Here is a 19763-nt window from a genome sequence, read left to right on the forward strand (position 1 = left end):
GGGAACCGGTCTGTGTAATGTTGATCAGTGTCTCTGTAGGGGGCTGGGGAAGGAGGGTCTGGGGCTGTCTGCTTGTTGACATCACCCCAAATCATGTTTTTACCACTTTTTCTGCAAGTGACTGACCTCATCCACACTGACATTTCATTGACCAAAAGAAGCTACACGGCCACCTCCAAGTTCAACAAGGCATGTATATCCCTTCCACAGAGAGGAAGCCGAATATTTGATGTTTCTGCTTCAGATCTTAAAAGCCACTGGGACCCTTTCACTGACATCCCAGGTTGATGTTCTGAAGACACTCACAGGACACTGTTTCAGACTCATGTGTGTCCTTAGGACTGCCTGTAACTGTCTTGGGAGAATAATGGCCTCACCTTCTCTTTTGCCTTCCAAATTGTCTATGAACACTTATCGGTAGAGTCTAATTTGGAATTCTTGGAGGAAATGTAGTTCCCAGCTCCATCTTAGCAATTCACGGAGATTCCACAGGAGGTGGCAGTGATGTGCATCTCTGACCTGGACTATAACAGCTGAAAAGATCTCCCTGTTATCTCAGTCCCCTTGCTGTTCCCCCTCTGCCACCTTAAACTGATGCTCAAGATCTGCATAGCCTGGCCCCACCCAGCTGGTGAGCCTTCAGGATGCTACTCATCTTCAGACCTAAAAACACTCCAACATCTTCACTTCTCCTCCACCTAACCTTTCCTTCCCTTGGCTACTGCCTCCCCAGGCATTCCAGTGCTGGGTGCAAGGGGAGCACACAGGGCAGTCACGTGCTCCACTTAGTTCCAAAAGCCAGAGACTGTTGGGAAAATTGTTATAGCAACAGCCTGAGGGTGGGGACAAATTATTAAATGGACACATAAATTCTAAAAATACACCCAGATTTTACAAAGAAATGTTAATGCTGAAAACAAAAGGAATAAAATTTAGTCCATTAGTTTAGTTTCTTCCTCCTTTCCCAATGACTACTTTCATTTCTCCACTCCTGCAGTAAGGCAGAGGTATTATAATGTTCAACTGTGGTCATGCTATTTTTTTTAATTTTTAATTTCTTTTTAAAGACTTTACTTATTTGAGAGAGGGAGGGAGGGAGCATAGGCAGGTGGGGGGAGAGGGAGAGGGAGAAGCAGGCTCCCTGCTCAGCAGGGAGCCCGACGCAGGGCTCAATCCCAGGACCCTGAGATCATGACCTGAGCTGAAGGCAGATGTTTAACCAACTGAGCCACCCAGGCGCCCTGGTCATGCTATTTTAGAAAAATGGCTTAAAACATACTTGTCTAGGTTGATGCTAGACGCTTAAAAACTCTAAGTGGCTTGTAAATAGCTGACACATTTTAAGACATTCTTAGCTCACAGGGGAGTCTAGTTAAAAAAAAGATTTTCAGCACCGAGGTGACTTGATGGCTTTGGCACCCAACACAATCAGTTCTTATAAGAACAGTTAGTGAATATTCTACCAGATGCGACACAGATGCCACCATGATACCTAGGCCTTTAACCCTTCATATTTTACATTACGACATCTGCCCTCACAGGAAGAAGGCCTACAACAGGAATCTAGAGCTTTATGACTGGAATTCCACAGGTGACCCCCATCTTTGCAACCATGTCAACCACGATTCACCAAGTACTGATCTTCATTTGCTTTCATTAAAAGGAGAGCACACAAACCCTTCTCACAGATCAGCACACAGATAACCGGCAGATACACGGCCATCAGTGTAGTCTATAACACCAAAATTCAAATGAATCTAGAAAAAAATTTGCTTCCCTACCTTTCGGCAGCGAGGATTGGGACAACTGAACCTCTTCACATCACTGTCCAACAGAGCAGGAAAGCTGCAGGAGGGGCACCTACAATCAAAACAGCAGAAGGAATATTACTCAGAATATTAAATTGGTTCCATGTTCACACTAATAATGGAATTTTAAGCTGGACAGCCATATCTCCTTTTTAATTAAAACAAGACTGAGGCTCTCCTTTGTGCTGGCTCTTACCAGGAAATGCAGATGCCATTTTGGGTCCTGCCTCAGTGCAAACCACTCAATAAATATACACCCCTACCTTTGTGAGAACTCCTTGCACGTATCACCTTTCCTCCATCCTCCAACTCAGTGCGTAACGATTGTACCTATAAGCCAAGTGATTAAGAGGTACCAAGGAATGTGAGTAAAAATGTGAAATGTGGATTTTCCCATTAATAAAATTATTCCCTACTGCTCAGAAGAAAATGCCAGAAGACCTGGAAGATCCAGTTTTTTTGTTTTTTTTTTTAAAGATTTTATTTATTTATTTGACAGAGAGAATGAGATAGAGAGAGAGAGCATGAGAGTGGGGAGGGTCAGAAGAAGCAGACTCCCTGCTGAGCAGAGCCCGATGCGGGACTCCGAGGACTCCAGGATCATGACCTGAGCCGAAGGCAGTCGCTTAACCAACTGAGCCACCTAGGCGCCCCTGGAAGATCCAGCTTTGTTATAGATTTTCATCATCTGATGAAAGTGTTCAGGCAATCTTCATAATGGGGAATGAGGTGACCGATGACACTCTCCAACTCTGAGAACTCACCTGACAAGCTCATCGGCGTAAGCTGCAGCAACTTCCTCTTCAGCTTTCCGCTCGTAGTATTTATACAGGATGGTCTGGGGAAGCACCTTCTCCAGCTCACTGGTTGGGAATGAACATGTGCAACTGCCTTCCATGCAGCTGAGTTCTGACTGGAATTATAAGGTCAGGAAGCAAAAAAAAAAAAAAAAAAATTAAATTAAATAAAAGAAAGAAAGAAAGAAATTTCAACCAAATTTTTAGAAAAACAAAAGCCTCAGTGGTTCAAAGCCTCCCTCAATGGGAAGTGGATAAACAGTGGTTAAGAAAGTGACGACACTCAAAACAAGGAAAGCGTGATAAAACCCCCCAAAGTCCATCTCTGATATAGCACCAGAGGGCCTCTATCAGTCCAAACCGAAGTAAGGTGGAGAGCAACAAGGAAGGTCATGGCGCAGTGTCTGAAAAGGAGATATTTGTGAGAAGTGAGTTGATTTCCTCCAGGGACCCTGAAAAGGTTGGAGGTCTAGACCTTGGGGAAGGCGGAGGTGAGTCATAGAAGAGGAGACTGACAGGAATACAGACTAAAACCAAGGGGGTTGTTTGGAAAGCCTCTGTCTGGATCTTACTCCTTTCAGATGGAGTCAAGGGACTAACACTCTTCCAAGAGAAAGGAAGACAGCCTCCGGGACAGCTGCTCCAGGGGGCCCTGGCCATCATCTTCAAAGGCATCAGCAGCACAGAGTCCTTCTCATGCCACATCAGTCCAACTTCCTCTTCTGCCTCTCTCATCCGTTTTTAAGGACCCCTGTGATTACACTGGGCCCATCTGGATAATCCAGGCTACTCTTCCCATTTCAAGGCCACCAACTAGCAACCTTAATTCCCCTGTCATGTAAGGTAACGTATCCACAGGTTCTGGGATGAGGACGGGGATATCTCTGGGGGACCATTATTCTGCCTGCCACACCATTCTGCTTGTAACGGTTACTCCGTTCTTGACTAAACTGCAACTGACTTTAGACTAACTGATGTTGAATGATTTGATTATTGGTCAGGCATTTATGAAAAGTAATTCTGGGGGGCGCCTGGGTGACTCAAGTCGTTAAGCCTCTGCCTTCGGCTCAGGTCATGATCCCAGGGTCCTGGGATTGAGCCCCGCATTGGGCTCCCTGCTCGGCCGGAGTTGGCTTCTCCCTCTCCCACTCCCTCTGCTTGTGTTCCCTCTCTGGCTGTGTCTCTCTCTGTCAAATAAATTAAAAAAAAAAAAGGAAAAAGAAAAGTAATTCTGGTTTTTAATCGTTCCTTAAGACAAAACAAAACTCCTTTTCATATTATGTTATGCTGGTATCAACAGACACTAACTTTGCACAGAGAAATATGATCGTGGAAAGTTATTCATTTTTTTTTAAAGGCTTCTAGTTCTTTTCATCTTTTTTTAAAGTTTACTTATTTATTTTTAAGTAACTTCTACACCCAACATGGGGCTCAAACTCATGACCTCCAAATCAAGAGTCACATGCTCTTCTGACTGAACCAGCCAGGTGTCCCAATAGTTATTCATTTTAATAAACTATAAAATCCTTTAAAAATCTTGTTTAAAAAAACCCCAACAATGCACTCTCATTCAGTCTCTGTCCAGCTGCAAGGATCTCTTCATTTTTTATTACAAAAAGGACTGATGAGTGAAGACGTCGGTGCTCCTGGCATAGGCATGGGGGCACAGAGGAACAGCGCCATTCCCCAAGAAGGAATCTACTCTGCTTACAACCAACACAATCACACCAGCCAGGGGCTGTCTAGGAATCACACACATACCAGCATGTCTTAAAAGTTCCAGCTCACCCCAGAAAGAGCAATTCGACGAGGCACTTACACTTGCCTATAAATGGGGTCTCATACTCTGTGAACATTTCCTGCGTGTGGGAATATTACATGATTCTCACCTTTCCAGATCCAAAGACCGCCTCTTGGGCATATCTGATGAGACATTCTTTGCAGAACAAGTGAGCATCCGCACACTGAGTAAGCTCCTCGAATGGAAACTCCCCATAGCAGCAGCGGCACTCAATCAGCTGGCCGTCCTGCGGGCCGTCACACACATGAGATGCTATACACTGAAGCAGAGGGGCAGCTAGGTTTCATATTCCCCCATTCCCAAACACACGCTGAGGTCAAAAGCCACCTCTAGAAGCCATAAGACATCGATGAGCTATTTTCTGCTCTGTACATCTAGCCTGAGGTGCTAGTACAGATATTAACATGTAACTAAAGATAGTGAGAATTTTCATGGGTTTTTATTCTTCAGAGTCACCCTTTGTACAAAGTGATCATATCATGAGTTCCATGGTGTCAACAGAACCATAACATCTATACTCAGATGCTAATATGACTATGAGAGTCAGGGACAAGTGGCATGAGAGATGTTATTCCAAAAAGCTTCCAAAGTTGGATTTTGCTCTTCTTATTAGAGGGCAGGAGTGTGAGGGGGTTGTGTCTCAGCCCACACTGTATCTTACGGGACCATGAAGCTAGCTAGAGCATAACCTCCAGTACTTGAACACCATGAAACCTGCTCTTCTCATTGGCAGAGACAGACCCAGACCCCAATCCATTCCCACTATGCTAGAAAAGGCCACGAGGTGAGGACAGCAGATAGTGGACAAAAGTGACCTGGTCCTGCGGTCAGACAGATCTCTTCCAACTTTTTGACACCAGAATTCTAAATTTTCCTTTAAAAGTCTATTCAATGGATTCCAGGAATTTTTTTTTTTTTAAGAGAAACAACTCTGTCATTATCTGTGCTTCAGTTCTGATCCAGTCTGGCATTAGGAGTACCCATCATGGTTCAAGCACCTAACTGTAACTTGGTTGAACCATAAACCCAGCAGATCAACAGGAGGTTATACAGGAAGCAATTTGCCACCAGGAATTGATAAAGAAAAACAGGTCACGTAAATACCCAGAATAAATGAATTAGTGAGATTTCAAACTACCTTTTGATACTGTTCTTCATTCATCTGCAGGGCAAGCAAAAAGTCTTCATGCTGAAGAACAAAACCAATACATGCAGACACAAATTTAGTAAAGATGCCACAAACATTTAGCATTTATTTCCATAAACATAAAAGAACTCTATTACGAATAATCATCTCTTCAGTTACAGAGTTTAGTAGCTTAAAAAGGTACCTCAGAGTAAATTTAAAATGCACAAGAAAGTTAAATATAAAAAAAGGAAACCAAACAAATACTAGAAAATATGAGGGACGCTTTCTTGAATCTGACTCAAAATGTAGAAGGAATAAGGGGAAAGACGAGTACATAACAACACTTCTGAATAGCAAAGAATAGCATAAGCAAACAATAAACCAAATGGGTAAAAACCAAGTTTGACAACATCTTTTGTTGGTGAGAATGCAAACCAACACAACCACTATGGAAGAAACTTGGCATTATATAACACGGTACCTAAGTATTTAGGTACTTTGATTCATCCAAAGCACATCGAGGAATGTATTCTTAAGATACTCTGGGGCAGAGGGCGCCTGGGTGGCTCAGCTGGTTAAGCAACTGCCTTCGGCTCAGGTCATGATCCTGGAGTCCCAGGATCGAGTCCCGCATCGGGCTCCCTGCTCAGCAGGGAGTCTGCTTCTCCCTCTGACCCTCCCCCCTCTCATGTGCTCTCTCTCATATAAATAAATAAGTCTTTAAAAAAAAAAAAGATACTCTGGGGCAGAAACAGGAAATACAGTATGCTCAAGGTTATTTAATGTCATGGCACTATTTATAATAGCAAAAAACAACGGAAACAACTTTGGATGTCCATTAAGGAGAGTAACTGAATCAACACTGCTACTGCAAAGGCACACTAGGCAGTTTTAACAAGGAAAGAAAAACCTCTGGTTTGCTTAAGACTGATCATCAGGATGCACTGCTAAGTTTAAAAGCAAGGGGCAGGGGCGCCTGGGTGGCTCAGATGGTTGGGCGTCTGCCTTCCGGTCAGGTCATGATCCCAGGGTCCTGGGATCGAGCCCTGCGTCGGGCTCTCTGCTTGGGAGGGGGGCCTGCTTCTCCCTCTCTCTCTACTGTTCCCCCTGCTTGTGCTCTCTCGCTCTGTCAAATAAATAAATAAAATCTTAAAAAGAAATAAAATAAAAGCAAGGGGCAGAAAAGTGTGCTTCAGGTAAGAAAGATAGGCAAAGCCAAAAAAACCCCAACAACCCCCCCCCCATATATTTACTTTTACATAAAATAAGGAAAGACAGTCAAGACTATTAACAAGGGTTATATAGAGAGGCACCTGTCTGGCTCAGTCGGAAGAGCCTGTGGCTCTTGATCTTGGGGTCATGAGTTTGAGCCCTACACTGGGTGTACAGATTACTTAAATAAACTTAAAAAAAAATTAAAAACCAAAAACCAAGGAACGCCTGGATGGCTCAGTTGGTTAGGTGTCCAGCTCTTGATTTCGGCTTAGGTCATGATCTCGGGGTCCTGGGATCCAGCCAGAGTCATGCTCAGCAGGGAGTCTGCTTGAGATTCTCTCTCCCTCGGCCCCTCCCCCTGCCAGCACATTCTCTCTCTCTCAAATAAATGAATCTTGGAACAAAAAACCCAAAAAACCAATACCTTAAAATTTGTAAACTTGTTTATCATTTATCATATCAAAACTTCATTGTTTATCAGGTTAATGGCATAACCACACAGACTTATTCCAAATGATTTTTTTTTTTTTTTTAAAGATTTTATTTGACAGAGAGAGACACAGTGAGAGAAGGATCACAAGCAGGGGGAGTGGGAGAGGGAGAAGCAGGCTCTCCTCTGAGCAGGGAGCCTGATGCGGGGCTCGATCCCAGGACCCTGGGATCATGACCTGAGCTGAAGGCAGACGCTTAACGACTGAGCCACCCAGGTGCCCCTCCAAGTGACTTTTTAATATTTTGATTTCATATTCCTCATCTGATATAACCTGACAAGAAAATTATCAATAAATCTTAAGACTGTATTCAGTAGCCTTTTTTTTTTTTTTAAGATTTTATTTATTCATTTGACAGAGAGAGACACACAGCGAGAGAGGGAACACAAGCAGGGGGAGTGGGAGAGGGAGAAGCAGGCTTCCCGCTGAGCAGGGAGCCCGATGCGGGGCTCGATCCCAGGACCCTGGGATCGTGACCCGAGCCGAAGGCAGACGCCCAACGACTGAGCCACCCTTATTGGTAATAATATGGACTGTTGTTTTGGAAATATTAAGTATATAATATAGGATAAAGAAAATAAGTCATTATATTAATACTGCATAGAATCAAGATTTTCAGCGTAAGAGGAAAGAAGTACAAACATAAAATGAAAGAAGTTTAAAAAAAACCCTGTAAACCAAATCTGAAACAGCAGCCTCAGTATGAATTCCCACTAGAAGAAAATAAGGTGCACTGGAGAGGCGGGTGACTCCAGGTCCAGGTCAAGAAAAGCAGAGGTTGAACCTCGGTCACCTTGTGAGCCAGAAAGAAGGGGTGTCGTCAAGAACAACTGAGGCCAGGACAGAGTCAATGATTTGAAGGGGATACCACTGGCCAGACGTGGAACAATATGGACGAGGATAAGGACTACAAAGAAGCATTCCGCCAACACTTTTTAACACTTTTCTGATGAGAAATTAATGACTGCGACGGTCTGATACTGTACCATGTGCCAACATCTGGAAGACCTACATAACTCACAAATTAGTGTTTTAGAGGCTAAAATCACGCATGTGTGGAAGATCCATTAAAGTGCAAGGTACACCAACAGGCTTTCATGTAACAGATGAGAAGGAACTGTGACAGATGGATCAAAACTTCTAATTTCTGCTTGAGATCTAGAGTTTTATCATTGGCCACAAATAATCATTTGATTTTTGAGATGATGTCTGCCCAATGCCTACTCCTGAATAATCAATTTTTCAAGTAAAAATTGTGTTTTTTGGGGGGGAAAGTGCCTCATTCGGCAGCTTGCAACTCAAAGGCACAAGTGCTTCTTGGAACATCATCACAGTCGGGACGCGGCAAGAGCACTTAGTGTGGACTTCCCATGTTGTCACACAGAGCAGCGAAAACGTAACGTGCTCAAGGGTCAAAATTTGATAAAATGAATAAATTTTACTGTTTCACTGAAGGCATTATTTATTATTAGTTATTTTTTTTGAGAATGAGCGAGCGAGTACACGCATGCATGTGGCGGGGGGGGGGGGGGGGGAGAGAGCCCAGTGCAGAGCTGGACATGGCTCAATCTCAAGACCCTGAGATCAGGACCTGAGCTGAACTCAGGAGTCAGACCTTCCCCAACTGAGCCGCCCAGGCGCCCCTCATCAAAGGCATTTTTAAATAACATGGGCTTCTTTCTTAAATGTGAGTGCGTGGTGGTGAAGAAAGGTGCCACCGACTTGATTTATGCTGAGGTACCACTGCTGTTGTTTTGTCAGAACAAATTCAACAAAGTGAAGCAGGCAAATATAATGTCTCATCATCAGGGTAAGAGATCTGACCTCACTGACCTCCTGAAGAGTCTTGGGAACTCAGGGGTTCATGGGTCAAACTGAGAGCCACTGGTCCAGAAAATATGTAGTAAACCACCAGTACATAAACATTCAGGTTGTCTCGCACACTTGACAGTTTATTTGGAAGAACTGAAGGGCTAACGGATCTCTCTCCGGTTGTTCTTCGTTATTAGAGGTTGAGGGAGGTGAAATACGTATGTTCATTAAGCTCCAATTAAAATTCTCTAACATAAATCTGGTTTGTAAAATGTTGAACTTTGGTCAATATCCTTACAAAACCAGTTGTTTTTTATTTTTATTTATTTATTTATTTATTTAAAGATTTTATTTATTTATTTGAGAGAGAGAGTGAGAGAGAGAAAGAGCACAAGAGGGGGGAGCGGGAGAGGGAGAAGCAGACTCCCCGCTAAGCAGGGAGCCCGATGCGGGACTCGATCCTGGGACTCCAGGATCATGACCTGAGCCGAAAGCAGTTGCTTAACCAACTGAGCCACCCAGGCGCCCCAAAACCAGTTGTTTTTTAGAAAGCTTTATAAGTGTATTAGTTTATTCAAACCAACTGCTTCAAAGAAAATGTAAATTTTCAAAGATAGTTTTATACTAAGTCCTAAGAGCAAACCAGAAAGCCAGAAACACACCCCAAACCCATCCTCCTACCTCTGCCATTTCTTTGATTTTCTGCTCATAGAACTCCTGCTCTTGCTGCACAGCTGGAAGAAGGGCACGCCGGTCGTAAGACCTACAATGTCGCCGCTTATTTTCCAGAAAGAACATCCTCTTTTCTATTTTTATGTCACCTAGAAGACATGTGACAATGCAAAACCATGCAGACAACTGTTGTGAGGAATCCAGGGCATCCCTTCCAGGCTCCTGTGGCCCAGTCCCCCCGCGTACCCCCCCAAAGAGTAAGTTTCTAACTCCAGTAACGTACTCTACATGTGGGAAACTTCAGCCCCTTGCCATTCCCTAACTTATCAGGCACATGTTTTGACTTTAATGTTTTCATTTTCCTTGTTATGCTCCAAATGGAAGGTCCCTCCTCTCCTGGCAGTACTGCACTGTGTGAATATACCACACTTCATCATTATTCATTCTACTGAGGACAGCTGGGTTTATAGTTGTGGGTTACTACTGCTGAATGTGTCTGCAATTCAGCAGAGCATACATGAGGGAGAGGAAGTGCTGGATCACAGAGAGGCATGGCTGCAGCTTTAGAAAATCGTGCCAGTTCTGCAAAGCAGTTGTGCCAGTTTACACGCTCCCTCCACTGGCAGGGTGTCATACCACGTCCTCATCACCTGTACCGTCAGCTTGTAATTGTAGCCGTTCTGGTAGGTGCACATGTGTCTGATGAAGGTTTTTTAAACTTTTTACTCTGAACCCCTTCACATACAAAAGCTGAAAGAGTAGTACCTAAGTACCTAAATGTACAGTAACATTTAGAGTAAAAGATAACAGAATGGTAAATATCACACCATGTAATTGGCCTGTTCAGCTTTTTTATTTCTTTGGATTTGGTAATTTATATTTTCTAGAAAACTGCTTATTCTACCCAAGATCTTCTATTCACTCTCTGAAATCTCTTCTTCATAACACCTTCTGGCTTTATCAGTATTTACTCTATCTGGTTCCTGATCCTTCTCCCACTTATTCTCTTCAGCAATTATTCTGGCTACTTCAGTACCGTCTCCATAGAAATTCTAGGATAAACCTGCCTGTGGCTACCAAAAAGCTTTGCTGGGATCTGTAGATCAATTCGGGGAGGACTGACATCCTTACGACATTGAGTCTTCCTGCCAATGATCACAAAACAGGTCTCCGCTGACTTCCACCTTTGGTTTCTTTCTTGAGTGTTTTCTAGTTTTTATCACAAGTCTTAATACATGTTTTGTTAGATTTAAGCCAAGTATTTAATGGGAGGGGGAGTAATTACAAATAGTATTATACTTTGATTTCCACATGCTCATTGCCAGTATATAGAAATATAATCGGTTTTTGTAGGTTGACCTTATACCTTGCAATGATACTCAATGACTCTAGAAGATGTATTTTCGGTAGATTCCTTGGAGTTTCCTCATTGGCTGTAACTTTCAATTCATGTTGAACAGCAGTAAACAGAAAACCTCCTTCCCCCATTCCTGATTTAGGGGGAAAGGATTCACCATTAAATAAAGTATTAGCTTTAGGTTTTCTTGTAGATGTTATCAAGTTGAAGAAGCTCCTCTCAAGTTCCTAATTTTCTGAATTTTAATCATGACTAGGTGTTAAATATTGTTAAATGCCTTTTCCGCATCAATTAACATGGTCACGTAATTTTCCTTCTTTAACCTGTTAATATGGTGGATCATATGGACTGTTCTTCAAAATATTAAACTAGCCTCGCACCCCTGGAATACACCTGACTTGATCATGGCACATATTTTTTTTATATATTGCTAACTTCTATTTGCTGCTATTTTGTTAACGAATTTTGCATGCCTATTCATGAGGTATATTGGTCTATAGTTTTTTGTGCCATCTTTATCTGCTTTTGTTATCTGGGTTAATACTGACTTCATAAAATGAGCTGGAAAGTGCTTCCTCCTCTTATTTTCTAGAAGCTACTATGTAGAATTAGTGTTAATTTTTCTAAACATTTTTAGAAGAATTTGTCAGTGAAACCAAAGGAGGCTGGAGATTTCTTTTCTGGGAGACTTAAAATTATGAATTCAATTTCCTTGAGAGCTACAGGGCTATCTAAATTATCTATTTAAACATGGGTAAGTCTTGGTATTTTGTCGTTTTTTTTTGAGGAATTGGTCCATTTCATTTAAGTTGTCAGATTTATGTGTGTAAAGTTGTTCACGGTATTCTGCATTAGCAGTTTGTAGGGTCTATGGTGAGATCCCCTATGAAGGGTGAAAACTCCTGATACTGGTAATTTATGTCTTCTTTTGTCTTGGTCAGCTTTGCGAGATAGTATGTTGTATTTTTTGATGTTCAGTTTACATCCAGATTCTACCCAGGCTCTTCATGAGAAGACTGTCTACTGGTCAGCTCATAAAACCATAAAAAGGACAGTGGAGGGAGAATCCTGACTCCCTCTTTGAGCCAAGCAACGTATAACCCAAATAGCGGTGCTAGGATGGAAAAATGGCAGAAAAGGTGAAAAATTAAGATTCCTGGAGCAGATAGATGGAGGACTCTCAGACTATACTTGTAAATTGCTGTCAAGGAAGGTTAAGTGTATATGTTAGCCGTAAATATTAACGCTGTGTGTTGTCTCTACACAGCAGACTCATCTGGAGTATTCTGTCCACCCAGACTTTCAAACAGATTCTTACAAGCTAGAGGAGACACACAGAGAAGGGCAGTCAGAAAGACAAAGAAGCAACAGACAGATTCCAAGTCTTTTCAGATACAAGAACTACACCCATGGCAAGAAATTTCAGGAAGGTGCATTTTGACCTGATATAAAAGACGTTTCTAAAAGATAGAGCTGACCAACAAGGGAGTGGACCATCTTGCAAAGTGGTACTTTCTTTTCTCTACCACTGACAGAAACAAATATGGATCGACTATGTATTTGGGATGTCGAGTCTAGACTGGATAAATTTAGCTGAATAAAGAACCACCTACACACTGCCCCCACTTTCTCATTCTTTGGCAGACTTGTGAGAATGTCATGACAGGAGAGCACTGCACCACAGACTAGCTCGGGGACCTCAGGAATCAGAGCCTAGGGGTTTCCTTTTAGATCCTGAGGAGCTGAGAACCCCCAAAAACTTCCAACTCTGTGGTTAGCTCCTAGATTTTCCATTTAGTCAGACCTGAAATAAAGTTACATAACTAAGTACAGATTTAAGAGAAAGACAAATAAGAGAAAACAAAAGGAAAATATTCCTGTTCATGACAATCTATAGGAAAAGTTACAGGGGGCTCTTTTCTCAAACACAAGCAACCCAGATCAAATGTGATGTAAAATTCAACACATTTACCCTGGGGGTGGGGGTTAGACCCAAACTAACGTCTCTGGAAGGGCTCTCGGCAGTTGTGTCATCAATAACAGAACGTTCAGCACATAAGTGGCTGTTTAGGAACTGCTGGTCTTTCCTGTGCAGAAGCCACTCTCTCAGGTGCACAAACGATCCTTCTGCAGTAAGCAATCACTCTCTGGCTTAGGTAATTTTACAAAAGATAAAGTTAATTCTTGTCTAACCTTCAAGCCCCCCCCCCCCCCCCCCCCGCCTGAGAGTGTCCCCAAACACTTCCCCACGTGAGTTCTTTGCCACTGCACACAATGTTCCGGTCACGGTGTACCCTAGGCAGAAAGGAGGAGGGTGACAACCACAGCCACTTCCTAAACATACAAATGTGTCCCCAGAGCAGGCCACGCAGCCAGTCCTTAGGCTGGCCTGGCAGGGTGGCCATGCCACAGCGGCCTTTACAAGCTGCATGGGAAGGAGAGGGCTCTGCACAGCCACTTCACACAGTCAGCAAACTCAAAGTTGGCCATTACCTTGTTCAAACTTGAAGTCTATGTAAGAATACTGATTCATTTCTTTTCTCTTTTTTCTTTTTCCGCTGGTTTCTGGAGAGAGCTCCTGCCATTTTTTAATGGCATCAGAAAAGGCCTAAAAATTGAGAAACAGAAAAGTTACTGCTGTAAATGGGACACAAGAATACAGGAAACGCAGGCAACCCCAAATCTCATTCTGACTCACGGTTTCAGCCAGCTCCCCTGCATAGCTTAACAGAAACAGGCTGCAGAATTATTTTCATTTTCTGACTTTCATAAACTGCTGAAAGGGCAGAACCGAATGCTTACTGACAAAGGGCAACATAAGAAAACAGCAAGTGTGCAAAGCTGTCCTTGGCTACGTACAGGGTGGGTCACCTAACAGATGGCTGGCGACTCAGACTCTACAGTCACACCCTAAATGGCATACCTCTGGGACCACTTTCCACCAACACTCCCATATTCCTTGCAGCTTCACCTGCGTCCCCTCTTTGTACAGCACACTGGAGGGCAAAAGTTGTATGCCAGTGATAATCCCTTTTCTTCTGTACCCTCAGCTTTTAAAAAATCTTTCCAATTGACATTTCAACGTGCTCAAGTCTTTGCCATCTTAAAAAAAAAAAAAAAAAATCCCTCCTCCCCTGGCCTCCTTCCCCTTTCAGGTACCAGCCACCACACCCCAGCCTGAACCATCAAAGGGGCCATCTGTCCACGTTTGCTCATCTCACCTTGCGTGCATTTCCCAACTCCCTCCAATCGGGCACCGAAGCCCATCTTTCCAGTAGCTTACCTACTTGGTAACAGGAGGCAAACTCCCGCCCCTATGTTTTGGTCCTCATCTCACCTAGTGTCTCGACAGTACTGCTAACACGGACTGCTCCCCGCTTCTGGCGACCCACCTCCTCTGCCCACTCCTCCTCGCCACCCTCCCTCCACTTGATCTTTACGTGCTGGGAGGCCTCCAGGCAGCCTCAGCTCTCCCTGTGCCTACCTCGTCCAAGCTGGGGAGGTCACCCTGCATGTGCTGATGACCCTCACGATCCCACCTCTTTTGGCCATTTAAGCACCCAAATGAATTCTTTGTACTTGGATGTCTCACAAGCCTCACTCAACAGGCTGGCAACTCAATGCTTCCCAGGCTGAATTCATGATCCTCCAAATTGGCTCTTCTACAGTATTCCTCGTCCCAGGAAAGAACACCCCCAAACCCCCCTTACTGAACTCCTCCTTAAAGAACACTCAGGTTTGTGGTTAAATGTCTCTTGCTCAGGGAGGCCTTCCTGGAGCCTCTCGGTCCACCCGCTACACTCTTTCCAAGTACCTTACATTTTTCTTTTGAAATGCTGATAACAGTAATGATACACTTATTTGATTCTGTTTCATGTCATCCCCTCCACTGGACAATGGGCTTCTGGAAGACAGAGAAGGTGACCAAAACCCAGGGTGTATCCTTGGCAACCTGTATGGTTTGCATTTCATACTCTTGGTGAGTAATAAAAGGTTACAGGGATATCTATGTGTTACAGGAATGTTGCTAGTTAAGTCACATTCTGAATATTTATCTTAGGAAAACAGCTGTGTGTCCCTCTGGTAAAATGAAAGAAAGAGAAAACAACTATTTTAGCTACAGAAGAGGGACAGATCATCTTTCCATCTTTACCTACCTTCTATCCCCTCCTTTCCAAAGCTCTCAGGTTTGGGAGCAGGAAGGGAATCACCATGTGCTTATACACCTCTGTGAGTGAAGCACTCTGTGTGGGTCTGGTGACCCCTCCAGTCATGGGATTCTCACAGCAACTCTCTGAGGAAGGGGTTCTTTCATAGCAGAGGGAAGCGAGGCTTACAGAGAAGGACATCACCTTGTCCTCACAGAGCGGTTAAGGGAAACCCACCAAGAGCTGGCCAACAGCAGTCATCTTACTACCTCTCCATCTCCCTGATCAACATCCTCCCTTGCTTTGTTTCTTCTTTCTGGAGTTCTGACTATCCGAGGTGTTCCCCACAAACCTTAGGTACCAATCTTAAAGTCACATGTATGTACTCCACAGCAAGACCACTAATTTCTACCAAGTTCTACCTAGAAGGTAAACACTTCATCCTTGAATTAGGGCTATTTGCAAAAACCCAGGAAAAAAGGCAGGACAAGTTATGATAACCTGAATTTTATAAATGAGGTGATTAAAGGGTAGATGTCATTTATCAGCAACTAATGAATGGCAATGTGAACTCAGAGCTTGTTAACTGGTAGCCCACTGGGTCTTCAACCACACCACCCTCCTGTCTGGAGGTGAAATGAGGTCATTACCTTGGTCCCATTTAAATACTATTTCTAGTTAGAAGGAAAAAAATCCATACTGGCCCTTGTCAAGAAAAGTGTACCTTAAAACAAATGTTGCCGACAAATTAAAGGAGCCTGCAAAATCTTACTTCAGTAGTTATGACAACCATCCCTTTTCTTATTAACTAAAGATCTAGTTAAATAGACCAAATACAATTATAAATCAGAGTTCTTCCCTTTCAAGAACTGCTAGTTATAATTCACACCTACATACCCAAAGGCACCATGGTTACTTGTTTTTTTTTTTTTGCCTCTGCACGTAAGATTTCTCCAGTGAAAACATCTTTCCCTTAAGATCCTGTTCAAATAACACCCTCGTTTCTTTCCTGGTGCTCTCATGTACTTTTATTCGTTCTTTTCCAATACTCATCACATCGTTTTAATCTTTTTTTCCCTTTAATCTTCTCAGATAGACTGAAAGCTCTTTGTAAGGAAGCTAATTTGTGTTCTACAGATGCCACTGTCTTCAGGGTCTAGCCGATAATTATCACAAAGTACTCAAAAAAACCTACCAGGAGGAACACAGGAACAACAGATATTGTAAACAATTTTTCCTTTTACACTTATCTGGCATTTCTCTCTCCAGCTTGCTCACATTCACAAATCAAATCCCCACTCAAGGTACTGGTTCTGAGAACCAAGGATACAGTCTGCTCTAAGATTCTTAGGATATCTTAACTTTTAAGGGATGACCTAGAAATACTACAGTGGGTATCTGATGAAATAAAAGCTGAGGAATGGCCACAGACTCCTCTGTGGACGCTGGTGGAGATCAGGTCCAAAAATGCAGACCTTGTCACCTGTAAGGAGACAGAGGTGATCATTAAAGTACACAGGGGAGAAATCTGAGGAGGCTGGGGAGTGGAGACCCTCAAAATGAGCACATGTCAGAGAACAGAAGTTAAGGGGTGATTAAAATAGAGGACACTGTCCACTAGTATTAAGCTCCACAAGGGAAGGAGCCTTCCACTGTTTACTGTGACTCTCTCTGTGCATAGCCCGTAGCAGGCACTCAACATGCTATCTGAATGAAAGAGACGGTTTTATCTGTGGCAGGATTATTGAGGAAAAACTTGGCGGAGCAATAATTTTCAACCCAGGGGAACTATGAGCCAAGTGTGAGTGTGTAAACCAAGACAGAGAAAGTTGTCAGGATCTAGAACACAGAGGATCAAGCTTTGTCCAAAGGCAAAGGGAACTCCCAAGAGGACAGTTATACACAGGCATGGAGGAGGAAGGGAAAAAAATGAACTGAGGATTGATGGTCAGTTTTGACAACAGGCAAACTGTGATTAAAACAGCGTTTTAGAGTTGTCAGCCATGAAAAGACAGCCACAGCATCAAAAAACAAAGCAACAAAAACAAAAAAGCAAATGAAAAGACGGAGGCAACCAATTTTAACTCCAAGAAAAATAGAAAATTCAAGAAAGGAGACATTATCATAGTACCTTACTTACCCCAGCAGTGAACATTTTTCCACAGTCATAATAATAAAAACTTTAAAAACAGATTTAACCAAAACTGTATATCGAAAAGGTGAGTGTGTATGGATGATTTCTAAAACTAATCAAGCATAAACGTGTTCATAAATGTGGACGTAAGTACTAGGAAAAGAAAAAGAACAAATAAGAATCGAGTTGTGTCTGGAAAACAGAGGAAGAGGGTGAAGAAGGGGGCTTCAGCCTGTGGTTTAAAAAATTACAAATAAGCATTCTAGCACTAATTGATTTTTAAAGCTATGGTCATAAATTACTTTGATAAAAATCAGTCGTTGGGCCTCTACCTTCGGCTCAGGTCATGATCCCAGGGTCCTGGGATCGGGCCCCGCATCGGGCTCCTCGCTCTGCGGGGGGCCTGCTTCTCCCTCTCCCACCCCCTCCCCCGTGTGTTCCCTCTCTCGCTGTGTCTCTCTCTGTCAAATAAATAAATAAAATCTTAAAAAAAAAAAAAAATCAACATTCATTTTAACAAGTAACTCCTGCCATGAGTTTTAAGGATGATCTGTTCCCTCCAGTTTAGAAGTTATCCAGTTTTGAGAGCACTTTTGTCCCTACAGAGCTAACAACCAGAAGAAACATTACTGCAGCTGCACTGTGGTCTCCAAGAAACCTACCCACAGGATACGTCCATAAAGAGTTGAGCTAAAATATCTTCAACCACACACACACACTGGGGACAGAGTCTTCCTGCACCCTGGGCCTCCATACCACAGGCGGGGAACAAACCAGAGCAGGCCCTGGAGTCACAGGCCCCTCCCATGTGAATTCAGCACTGTGAACCTAAGGAGGCTGCATCAGAGAAGGCTCTTGTAACGTTACTCTAAGGACTGACTCTTAAGATCACATTGTAAGGAGGGCCACTGGGAAATTCCTACATACAGAGGCTTGGCAACTGTTCCTTCGCACAGAGAAGGAAGTGCAGAGGGAGGGAACTTATTACTGAAACCTGATACACATGAAGCACTGTGACGGGCTTACTCTACACTGTTTCCCACTTAATTCTCCTATTAGCCACATAAAACATCCACTATTCACCGAGAGAACTGAAGCTCTCCATGTTCAAGACATGGCTCAAAGTCAGAGACCCATTTGGCAGAAATGGAATCAAAATTCAAGGGGGGACAGAAATTAAACCTGAGTTTGATCAAGATTCTAGATCTAACTATGAATTTATAGGAAATACAGCGTACCAAAGAACTGGTTAATGATGCCGCAGGGTACAATCAGCAAAATCTAGACTGTCAAAACCTGTAAGATAAACCCATTTTTTTCAACAAATGAGCAGCAAGAAAAAGTAAAGTGGGAAGGAGGAGAAAGAACTTAAGAGATTAACAGATTTAAGTAACCCATCAACCAACTGCAAGAAAGAATTTTACTTGGAACTCAATATGACCAAAGGTTTTTGACATATCCAGAGAAATTTGAACAAAATGAGTGGATATCTAATAATGTTACTTTTTAAGGTGTGATAATGGTATTTTGATTATGTTTTTCAAAAAAGAATCTATCTTTTAAAGGTAAACAGTGAAATAGTCATGGATTTAAAGAAAATGAAACAATTCTTGGAGTTTGCTTCAAAACAGTCAGGGAGGGGGGAAGTGGGTCACGTGGGATGAAACACAACTAGGAAGGAGCTGACAGTTACTGAAGCTGAGTGATGGGTAAGCAGGGGCTCATTACAGGACAATCTCTAATTTTATGTGTGTTTGATATTTATATACAAAGGGAGAAAAATCCAGGGAAATGTGACTGTCTCCAGTGAACACACACATATATATAGCAGGAGACTTAAGCTATCATCACGTATGGGGAGTGTCACAGGGAAGATGTGCTATGGCCATAATTAGAACACATCTCCGGATGTGTTTCCCACACCCAGTCCACAAGAGCATCACTGTCCAGAGGGCAGAACCCCTGGGCACCATTTGCATATAGCAGGGAGAAGTTCCAACTTGAATGCAATAGGTTTTAGCTTCTGCCAAATAGTACATCCCCTTAAACACCGCACTTTCATTCAAACAGTCCAGCCCAACCCCATTTCAAAACGCTGTAAATTTTCCAACTATTCACCAAAACAAGCAGACACCATAAAAAAATAGGACAGACCAGAAAGACAAGGGAAGGGGTAAAGAAGATATAAGTAAGAGGTGAGCCACAAAATCCTACCACCTCTCACCCAAATGACGAGTGGGCTGTGGGATGACCAGGGAGAAGCATCAGCTAGCCAATTCCTTTTACTGGTCCCAGGACAGTGGCAGGGACGCTGCTAACGGGACCAACCTGCCCCCAGGCTACAGGAGCTGCCTTGTGCTACTGCCCTTTCCCTTTACATCTGGGCCCCCTGGGAGCTC

General features: G+C 43.1%; 1 protein-coding gene across 5 annotated transcripts in view; it reads right to left on the bottom strand.

Moving 5' to 3' along the window:
* Positions 1 to 19763, bottom strand: part of RNF216 (ring finger protein 216) — a 145597-nt gene that overhangs the window by 81939 nt on the left and 43895 nt on the right. For all 5 annotated transcript variants that reach the window (XM_034988309.1, XM_034988310.1, XM_034988308.1 and 2 more), the window contains exons 8-13: positions 13576 to 13690; positions 9735 to 9874; positions 5545 to 5595; positions 4495 to 4632; positions 2573 to 2721; positions 1782 to 1860 (exon numbers count right to left, since the gene is read on the bottom strand). In XM_034988309.1, the coding sequence (XP_034844200.1) occupies positions 1782 to 1860; positions 2573 to 2721; positions 4495 to 4632; positions 5545 to 5595; positions 9735 to 9874; positions 13576 to 13690 (672 nt within the window). The remainder of the gene's footprint in view (positions 1 to 1781; positions 1861 to 2572; positions 2722 to 4494; positions 4633 to 5544; positions 5596 to 9734; positions 9875 to 13575; positions 13691 to 19763) is intronic.

Source organism: Mirounga leonina, unplaced genomic scaffold (genome assembly GCF_011800145.1).
Source record: "Mirounga leonina isolate KUSES-001 unplaced genomic scaffold, KU_Mleo_1.0 Mir_454, whole genome shotgun sequence".
Lineage (NCBI taxonomy): Eukaryota > Metazoa > Chordata > Mammalia > Carnivora > Phocidae > Mirounga > Mirounga leonina.